Source organism: Echinops telfairi, unplaced genomic scaffold (assembly GCF_000313985.2).
Source record: "Echinops telfairi isolate 266 unplaced genomic scaffold, ASM31398v2 ScPeMD7_12;HRSCAF=54, whole genome shotgun sequence".
NCBI lineage: Eukaryota > Metazoa > Chordata > Mammalia > Afrosoricida > Tenrecidae > Echinops > Echinops telfairi.
In genome coordinates, this window is record NW_022103909.1 from 2,196,491 (window position 1) to 2,207,017 (window position 10,527).

General features: G+C 54.0%; 1 protein-coding gene across 1 annotated transcript in view; it reads left to right on the plus strand.

Moving 5' to 3' along the window:
- The first annotated feature begins 539 nt into the window (after positions 1 to 539).
- Positions 540 to 10,527, plus strand: part of POU6F1 (POU class 6 homeobox 1) — a 17,893-nt gene continuing 7,905 nt past the window's right edge. The window contains exons 1-5 of the mRNA XM_045287225.1: positions 540 to 1,557; positions 2,563 to 2,656; positions 4,258 to 4,453; positions 8,900 to 9,021; positions 9,721 to 10,304. Coding sequence (XP_045143160.1) covers positions 2,609 to 2,656; positions 4,258 to 4,453; positions 8,900 to 9,021; positions 9,721 to 10,304 — 950 coding nt within the window. The 5' untranslated portion in view covers positions 540 to 1,557; positions 2,563 to 2,608. The remainder of the gene's footprint in view (positions 1,558 to 2,562; positions 2,657 to 4,257; positions 4,454 to 8,899; positions 9,022 to 9,720; positions 10,305 to 10,527) is intronic.

Genomic DNA, 10,527 nt, shown 5'->3' on the forward strand with positions numbered 1-10,527 from the left:
AGACTCGGGCAGCTCTGGGCTGAGGGGGCGCTTTGCCTCTCTTCTGCCTGTGTTTCCAAGCGAAAGCCCTGTGGCTGGGTTAGGGTGGACCTGAGTGTGTCCACATACTGTGATCCAGCACCAACTTTGCCCTTGATGAGAAGGGCTGGATCCTAAGGACCTGGGTGGATATTCAAATTGGTTGAACGTCAAGGGTGAAAAGGCTTTCAGAATCATATAGGCCTTACCTGCTAATCCCCTTAAGAACATGGCCACAAAATGGACACTTGTCTCTCCTGAACTCTCCCTGTGAGTAACCAGGGTTGGCAGCCAGGAGCCACAGGCCACCCCGTTGGCCACTGCTGCCTTCTCTAAAGGCCTTCTTCGGAATTGGAGATGTGGAGGTTCTTCCGGAGCGGGGTGTGTATGTGTGTCTCACTGCCATCAAGTCAATTCCGGCTCATAGCAACCCTTTAGGACAGGGCAGAACTGCCCCTGTGGCTTTCCAGGACTGGAACCCTCCCTCGAGCAGCTGGTGGGTTTGAACTGCTGACCTTGCAGTTAGCAGCCCAGCATGTAACCCACTGCACCACCAGGGCCCCTCACTGGGTGCGACAGGATGATGCAGATGTTCTGGAACGAGCCAGTGGCGAGGGTTGCACCAGCTCGGAAGCTTGGTCAGTGGCACTGCATTGACTACCTCTAACTGGTTAACGCGGTGACCTTTGTTAAGGACCAAACTCTGACGTGAGAGAAAGCACAACACCGTGAAGGAAGGGGAGGAGGGTCGGAGTTGAGCCCAGCTCCCTGGCCCAGTGCATCCACAGCGCCATGGCTCCCTCCACGCACTGTTGCTTTCCTCAGGCTGCTGGAGCAAAGGACCGCAAACCGGGTTGCTCACAACAACCCACGTGGGTTCCCTTGCCGAGATGGGAGAGGAGGAGGAGTGGAGACAGGATCACAGGATGTGGGGAAATGATGGCCCCTACTGGGGACTGCAATCAAGCCGACGAAGGAAATGGGGTCTGAATTACATGGAAAACTGACCTGCTTGGAAGGCCTTTGGCCAATTCTCAATAAAAAGTTAAAACAGAAAGTGCAACTGTTCTCCCACAGTTCCAAAGGCTTGAAATCCCAAACCGGAGCCACGCAGGGCTGAGCTCTCTCTGAAGGCCCGAGGGGCGGGTCCCTCCTGGCCTCCTCTAACTACTGAAGGGCCCCTTGGCTTGGAACAGACAGCTCCAGCCTCGACCTTTGCCTTCACCTGGCTGCTTTCACTCTGCCCCGGTGAGCGCACCGGTCAGAAAGAGGGCCCACCTTTCTGACATCATCCGAGCCTAACTAATTGTGCCTGCCAAGCAACCCATCCCAAATCTGATTCCGTTCTGAAATTCCAGGGACGGCGACTTCAACATCAGCTTTTCGAGGGAGCACAGTCCACCCCAGGACACACACCGACGCATGAGTCATAAGAACACGGAGGTCTCGCACGCAGTTGCTGAGCGATGCTGTTGAGTCAAGTTCTACTCATCGAGACTCCGCGTGCACAGAGGGGAACTGCTCTGAAAGGTTTTCCAGGTTGCGACCTTTCAGAAACAGACTGCCCGGCCCTTCTCCTGAGGCACCTCGGGATGAGTTAGTGCCAACAACCTTTTGGCTGGTAGTCACTTGAAAGAAATGCTAGGCGCCTTCATCCTTATACACGAGTGTCTCCTCAGTGTCCACCCCCACTCGGTCCCCGTTGTTGCCCCGCTCCCATGACTCTCTGGCTTGTGGCTCTGTCAGCCAGACAACCTGTCCTCCCGGCCTGTGGCAGGCCGCTCTGCCACCTGTAATGCCGCTCAGTCTTGGGCCACCGCCACAGGATCCCTGGCGAATGGGTTCTGTGGGCCCCACCTGCTGACCCAGGCCCTGTGGTAGCCAGGGGTGGCGGCTTGAGATCTGTAGTTTTAGCAAGTGCTCCTCCTGGTGGCGCTCATGAACCCCTGCTCCAGTGCATTCCCACCTTTGCAATCTTTTCCAGGCCATCTGCTCAGGGTCCCAGATGGACACGCTAGGCGGCCCTGAGAAGCAGTCGGAGTGGTGGGGGCAGATCCACCGGGGTCTCCTAGGTGTACTCGCTTCCACTGAATGTGAACTGGGAGCATCCAGCAGGGCCCAGTCCTCCTTGTCCTCTGGTCACCACCAAGCACACAGGGTCCTGGTCCCACCTTCCTGTAGGGCAGGGGTTACCAACCTTCCTAATGCCGTTCCTCATGTTGTGGGGACCCCCCCAACCATAAAATTATTTTCAATGCTACGTCATCACTGTCATTTTGCTACTGTGATGAATCGGGCGACCTCTGTGAAAGGGTTGTTAGACACCCCCCGCCATAGGGGTCGAGACCCACAGGTTGAGAACCACCACTCTAGAGGCTGCAGTGTCGACTCTCGGGAGTGAGATGTGCTTCCCTTGACGTTGGGGAGGATCTAGCTTCTCCCTCTTTCCACCATTCCTCTCGTCCTGGCTTTTTATGGAAGGTTCGGACATGGTGTTACTGTGTCACATCAGCCTATGCTTGTCCCACCCGTCCCACTCTGCAGGATGCGCTTAGGTGTGGGCCGGTCCACCCCACCCTGACGAGTGACCATGGAACCTGGACCCGGGCCAGATGCATCTCTGACTGTCAATGAGCAGGTATCTTCTGGGGTGGGAGGAGGGGTGGGAGGGGTGAGGAAGCTGTCCCATCTTTGATGGGTCCAGGTGGATGGGCAAGGAAGGAAGACTCCACAGCGCCCCGTACTGCCCACTTCTTATTAAGATGGCCACTCAGCCGCCCAGCATCTGTACTTGCTAGCTCAAGGTCTTCTCTGGGGCAGAGCTGGGGGAGTTAAGCTGTGACTTTAAAACATGAAATATGCTAATTTAAAGGTGATTTTGAAAAGAAAAATATATGTATAAATTGGCATAGGACAAAGTGTGAACACCAGGTACTTTAATGTTTTTCTTCTCCCTCTTATAATTTTTTTAAGTTTCTGCAAGGGACTGTAAACATGTACAAAGGAACAGGAAAAAGAGAGACGAACATGTCTTAAAATGTACTTGGAAAATAAATAAATAAAAAATTTAAAAATGTAATTGGAATGAAGTCCCCTGTGGGTCAAATTTGAGTCGAATGGGGGAATTGCATTTAGGGGTTCATGTCATGTATACACCCTTTCCGGCCCCATTGTTACTTTTCCCAGCAGAGTCTAGGGGCATCCCATTTGCAGGTGTCATTAGTGTGTGTGGGCGTGGCTCAGGCCAGGGCCACATGCAGGGAGGCCTGATATAAACCTCTTTAATGGTCACAGCCCGTGTGCTTGGAATTGCCCATCGGGAAGCAGTCAGTGCTGAGAGTAAGAACTTTGAGTGCTGGGCATCTGAGCAGGGGGAAAAAACCGAGTGCTCTGGGGCGACCCCGGGACTGCCCACCACATTTACACCTGGAGGCGCCCCTTGCCTTCTGAGTGCGCCCACCCCCCACCCGTGGTTTGAGTGCAGCGCAGTCTGGCAACAGGACACTCCTGTAACTGGGCCGGGAGGAGTGGGGGGACAGCTAAGTCTTCTATAAACCTTCCTAATGCCGCGACCCTTTAATACAGTTCCTCATGTGGTGTCCCCCCAACCATAACATTATTTTAGTTGCTATTTCATAACTGTCATTTTGCTACTGTTATGAATCGGGCAACCTCTGTGAAAGGGTCGTTTGACCTCCAAAGGGGTTGAGAACCGCTGTAGGATTTCTGACCCCGGCTTCAGGAAGTGGGCTTGCTGGGAAATGTTGGGTAATAGAGGCTCATGAGAGCTTAAACAAGCTACTCAGCCTGGTGGAGAAGCATTTTTCGGTCCTTGATCTTTAGAAACTTCCAGATGGTTTCAAGGGAAGTAGAAAAGGATTTGCTGCCTGGCCCAACTTCAGCTGTGGCTACCATGTCAGGGGCACTTGGGGCCACACTGCGGGAGCCCAGCAGCCAAGAGGACATCTTTGTTGTTAGAAGGTGGGATGGGCCACTCACCACACCTGGATCTGAGTTCCCGAGAGGGAGTCGGGGAGAAACAGGCCCAAGCATTTTGGTCCGAGGCACTCCTCTGCACCTGCTGACCCAGAGCTTGGCTTTCTCCTAGCAAGCTGTAGGTTGCCCCCAGGCTCCAGACTTCGCACTGAACCACAGTCCTCTGGGCCTCTCCGCACTCCCCCAACTGGACCCAGAGCTCTGGCCCCTCCCTCCAGCAATGCCTCTGTCTTGTGCTTACAGGTCATTGTGATGTCCGGCCATGAGACGATCCGAGTGCTGGAGGTTGGCGTGGATGCCCCGCTCCCCATCGAGGAGGAAGGCAAAGGCCTGGAGGATGTGGCCACCGAGGGCTCCCTGGGCGGAGGCCCTGACAAAGCCAGTGAGCCCACTGGCAAAGCGGGGCCAGACAACCCGGACTCCTCTGCAGAGGCGGCGGGTACGAAGTCATTGCTCTCATCTGCCCTTGGTTCACCCGAGTCCCTTTCTGCAGCCCCCTGGAGGGCCAGCATGCGCCTCGGGACGTGCCGTGAGGGCCTCCTCGTCTTGTCCAGTGGACAGCCTGAGCTGCCAGCGCTATCCTGTACTCCTTGTCTTAGGACCTTTTCGTTTTGGCCACTTCTTTACTTAAACTACGATGAGACAAGGGGAGCTGGGAGCAGGATGTCGTTTAGGGGCTCAAACCAGCCTCAGAGGGCTGCTAAGTCTAACTCAGACCCTCAGGCCTAATCCAGAGAGGGCCAGTACCTTTCAAGGCCCTGCGGGCCATTCCAGCTCAGGCCTTTGGCTAATAGTGCTCAGAGGTGTGGGGGAGGGGACTAAGGATGCAGGTTCAGAATTCCAGCTCCCTACTCTCTCAGCAGAAGGAGCCCTGATGGGGTAGTGTTTACAAGTTGGGCTGCTAACTTTGAGGTTAGCAGTTCGAAACCACCAGCTGCTCCTCGGGAGAAAGCTTTCTACTCCTGTAAACAGTTGCAGTCTCAGAAACCCACGGGGCAGTTCTACCCAGTCCTATATAGATTCGCTTTCAGTTGGTATTGACCCGGTGGCAGTGGGTTTGAGACTCCCAACAGGGCAGGCAGGAGCCAAGCCTCGGGGACTTTTAGGTGCTGCTCTCCTCCAAAGAGGAGCCCTAGTGGCAGTTACACATTGGGCTGCTACCCCCAAGGGCAGCAGTTAGAAACCACTAGCCGCTCCTTGGGAAAAAGATGAGGGCTTCTACTCTTGTAAAGAGTTACAGTGTCAAAACCTCAGAGGCAGGTCTACCCTGTCCTATAGGGTTGCTATGAGTTGGAACCGACTCAGTGGCAAGGAGGTTTTGGGTCTGGGTTGTTTTTTTCCTCCTCCAAAGATGACCTAGACATGAGCTTGATTTTCCTGCACCCTGATGGGTGTGACTGCCCCACACATCTTATCTTTCTTGATTACCTGCTGCACACCAGTGAGGCAGCCCTAGAGGCTGAGCTGTGGATCCAAGCTTTACTCTCAGGCTATGGACACTGCCATCCCTCAGGTGTTGGCTTTCCTCTTTAACACCTTGCAGCCTAGACATTTCTTCCGGCAGGAAGCCTTGGGAGTCCCCCAAGAATAAGGTGACCAGACGTCCCAATTTTTAACAATTTTTCCCACATCCCATGGCGTTTTTTTAAAAAGTCCCAATTTTTGGAAAGAATACACGACAAGCTAGGGTATACAGTTTTCGGCTGCCAGGTGGCTATTTCGCCAGGATATGAGTTTTATCAATGATGTCCCACTTTACCAATGTTAAAATCTGGTCACCTTACCCAAGGACCTGCCATGAATCGTCTCCCCTGGCTGTCCACCAGAGGTCAGCCCTTGGCTAAGACCTGGGCTGGCAGGGGTGGGCCAAGAGGAGGAGGAGGAAGAGCGCAAAAGAGCAGAAAAACAGCAGTTTCTCAGCATGAAAACTTCCAGACGGCATGAGACTTGCCCTCCCTCCAAATCAATAGGCAGATCCTTTTGGGTCCTAGTCGCCTGGATTATTTCTCCCCTTTTTAAATAAAGGAAGGACAAGTGGCATGACCGCTTTTCCCAGGCCTGGTGCCATCGAGATGGGTTGTCACCTCCCTAGGGATAGTGTCCTGAAGAGCAGGCCGGGGAGGTAAGGAGTAGTCTACCCCTGCCCACCTTTCCACTCAGCATGACCCTTCTCAGGAAAAGGAGATGTTTCCCAGGTTTGTCTGCAGTGCCCTGCTTCCCTTGTCAGGCTTTGAGCCCTCCTCCGTGTTTTATACCTTCCTTGACTCGACGCTCAGATATAGGTCCCAGCGCAATGAGTTCCACCTTAAAGCCACTGCCATGGAGTCGATGCCGACTCATAGCGACCCTATATAGAATTTGCAAGGCTTTGTAAGTCTTAACAAAAGCAGACAGCCTGCTCCTTCTCCCGAGTGTGGCTGGTGGGTTTGAACTGCCAACATTGTGGTAGTAGTCCGATGCTTACCAGCGCTTCTTATCATGAGTGTTCACGGCTCCTCTAAAAAGGAATGTTCTCACTGTCAAGCAGGTAACAGGGATTTTTTCTGATAACTTCCCAATCGCTGCCAGAACTTGTTCCGTTAAAGTACCCGTACCTCAATGGGATTGTCCTAGGTACGCTCGATCTTACGGAGAATGCCCTTTTACTAAAACAAAAGTAAACTAAACCATGAGGCACTCTCAGGGTAAAAGAGGAAGGAATGCAGTGATTGATGTCACTAAATTGCCACCCAGACCTCGTCACACCTGTTTTCACCATTGCAAACACTGAGGGTCCCTGATCAGGGGACCCTCACCGCTATACTATTTTATAGACTCATCTCTTTACTGATCCATTATCCACACACTGATAGACCCCAGGGTTTCTCCATTCTGTTTCTGCCCACCCTGTTTTTCATTGTCATAAGAAGTTCCAATGTGAATGTCTTTGGATCGATGCTTAAAAAAAAAAAAAATTTTTTTTAGGTGCATTGTTAGATGCCACCAAGACAGTCCCCAACTCAGGGTGGCTCCATACACAGGCTGGGACCACTGTGCTCCCTCGGTGTAGTCGCTCACGCACCTCAGAAAAGAAACTTTTTACGTAGGAGAGCATTATCACATGGAAAAAGACAAAATCCACTTCCGCAAACTCCTGGCCCCTGGGCCCTAATTTGGCCATACACCGGAACAAAGATTTCATTTCTTCAGATGGTAAACTTTTATCATGTATGTTTACCATATTCCAATGTTCTCATTTTTAAAAATATTCCTCGGGGTTTTAAAAACTTTTTGTCAAGAATGTTTTCAAAATGTGTTCAGATTACCCTCTCCTCTGATGCATATGCTGATTTCCCCCAATACCTACCTCTGGTGGTGTAGTGATGATGTGATGGGCTGATAACTGCAAGGTCAGCAGCCACTGGGGGGGACGGGCAGGGGAGAATGAAGTTTGTCATTCCCTTACAGAGTCAATGCCCTGGAAACCCACAGGGCAGCTCTCCTTGCCCTCTCGGGTCGCTATGAGTGGGCCTTGTGAGTCTGGTTTTTGGTTTGAGGCCTGTTGGCTGCCCTCCACCGAGGAGATAAATCTGCCCTTTCATTTTCTCTTAGTATTTTATATTTTGATTGTTACTTGTTTATCCCTTTAATTTCTTAAGTGATCTGGATTTTATTCTAACGATGAGCAGTATAGTGGCAAGCTAGGCTGGTGCCTTTCTAAAGGAAAACAGGAGCTGGCTGCAGGCTTGGTGAGCTAACAAGTGCAGGAATCCTTAGGTGAGCTAACAAGTGCTTTCTCCTCCCAGCTGTGCGCTGCCTCACTAGGGAGTGTTAAAGAGAAAGGCCGCTGATCTTCACTTCATCCTCCCTAGATTAGAAGCCAATGATCTGGCCCCCACCCAATGCCTAAAAGACGAACTCATAGTGACCCTATAGGACAGGGTAGAACTGCCCCAGTGGGGTCTTGGGTCTGCAAATACTTAAAAAAATTTTTTTTGAATGTGCAAATCTCTATGGGAGCAGAGAGCCTCATCGTTCTCCTACAAGTGGTTGGTGGGTTTGAACCACCAACCTCGTGATTTAGCAGCCCAATGTGTAACCCACTACACCATCAGAGCACTCAGACTCCTTTTAGTGTTAAATGCTGCACCTTCTTGTTGCTGTGTGGCAGTGAATCGTTTCCTGCTGGGCACACCCCATTCCCTGGAGAGACCAAGGTAGCAAGAACAGGCTAGAACTTGGAGGAACAAGCCCCTTTAGAAGCTCAGAGAGCTCTTCATCTTGATTCAACCTCAAAGAACAGCCAAGAAAAGTCAGCTGGCCTAGAGGGTCTCTGTGATCCTGTGGTGGGGCAAAGACATGTCCAGTGTTGCATTTAGGCGGACTCTCTTCTCCAGGGTGTTGCCCTGCAGGAATGCCTGCCCTTCTCCAACCAGTAGCTTAGAGAAGCTACATCCAGAAAGTACCCTGAAGCCAGGGTGGTCAGATACCCAGAGGTGAACAGTTATTGCATAAGTCAAGGGAACCAGCCCCCTTCCCCTGGCACCCATCCCTTCAGGCCCCTCTGTGCTGGACCATGTGATGGGTCTCAGTGTCCTGAAGACCCCAGGCCAAGAAGCCAGGGGCTGGCGACCATCTGTGCAGAACCCTGCATTTTCTTCACATGCACCTGGCAAGGGGGTGGCTTCTCTTCCACGTCTGGCACAGGGTGCTCTGGCTGCCTGTTCTATCAGTAGCATCCTACTCCAGGTGATCCAGGGAAGGCCAGCAACCAGCCAGCCAAGAGGTGGGCACAGAAATAGGGTGAGGGAGAGAGTCCTCGCTTCCCGCTGCAGATAGGGTGTTCTAAGCTGCTTACAGCAGGCTCACTCCATGACGTCCTTTTTTCTCTCCCTGCCACGTGAAGGGAAGTCACTCCCAGGGATCCCTCCGAGCCCTGCCCCCGCCGTTGCCACCTTCAGCCAAGCCCCAAGCCAGCCTCAGGCATCGCAGACCCTGACACCGCTGGCTATCCAAGCTGCCCCCCAGGTAAGGGCCACCCAGTGAGTTGGACAGAGGGCAGTGGGCAGGAGCAAGGCGTGGGAGAGCCCATATGGGGCAGCTCTGAGATCTGGGAGCGCCAAGTGTCAAGACAGGCTGTGGCTCCAGGAAGGGGCTCTCCTATTAGGGCGCCCCAGCCCCAGTCCAGGCCCCCTGGGAAAAGCACATCTGCACTTGCCAGGCGGTCTCCCTCCCTGGGGCCAGCAAGGATGGTAGAAATCCCATGAAGTTTCTCAGGACACTGGCGTTTCTGTTTACCTAATGGCTCCCATGCGCCCTGCAGCCGAGGCCCCGCGGAGCAGTGGTTGTTCGCAGGCAGAGCAGGGAGCAGGCCTCAAGGGTACTCAGTTTCCCAGGAGCCTCTGTGGGCACATGACCACTGGGTCCCACCCCTCCTGCTGCCACCTTGTCCTGTGGGCAAGGCTGGGGGTGGGGTGCACCCTTTCCAGCCCACCCAGTAGGACTGGGCCCTGCCTTCCCTTGTAGGCTGCTTCTCTGAAAGTAGGAATAGGTCCACCGCGGCCTCCCCGAAGGTCTCTCCCCGCCTGTCCTCACGCTGCCTCTCCCCACTGCCCTCCGAATGCTTTATGTGTGCTCCGCTGGGTCCCAGAGACCCGGTGTTGGCGCTGACGATGTTGATTTCTTTTATGTTTTCTTTTCTTTTTGAAATCTTGTTTGCTTTTGCAGGTCTTGACTCAGGAAAACTTAGCCACAGTTCTGACAGGAGTTATGGTTCCAGCAGGGGCAGTTACTCAACCTCTTCTTATCCCCATCAGTATTGCAGGTCAAGTGGCTGGTCAGCAGGGGCTGGCCGTGTGGACAATTCCAACAGCAACCGTGGCGGCCCTCCCCGGACTGACCGCTGCCTCTCCCACGGGGGGAATTTTCAAGCCACCTTTAGCCGGTCTCCAAGGTAACAGCAACTCTCCCCAGGACTGCACCAGGCCCCCCACCACCCCACACCACCATCCCTGCACGTGTGTTTGCCATGTCGGACTCAGAACCCGTGGCCCACCCCGGGCAAGAGCCCCGGAGTCCGGATCCAGTGGCCCAAGCGCCCAACCACAGCCTGTGCACCACCTCAGGACGCTAAACCCAGGACGCCAAGATGGCCCGGCAGGCCTCGCTAACTTCAGCCAACTGCCTGAGACTGCCCCTCTGCCCCATGCCAGAGGTCGCCCCAAGAGCAGCCTCCCGAGAAGGACCGCAAGAAGAGTGGGCCCGCGGCCTCCGGTTCTGCAATCGACACCCCACCCCCAGGCCCGCGGGGGGTGGGGACGCGAGCTGTGGGCCTGAGCCACGCCCCTCGCGGATCCAGGGACTGACTCCACGCCGCCTGCCCCCCAGGCCACACCGCGCCCAGCCCCCTGCAGCCCGTGCCAGATCCCTTGGGATTGGAGTCGCCCTGGACTGCGCCTAGGCGTTTGAGCACCACCTCTGTCTCTGCCTTGCCCCGCAGCAGCTGCCGTGCTGAACACCGCGCTCCCGGCCCCC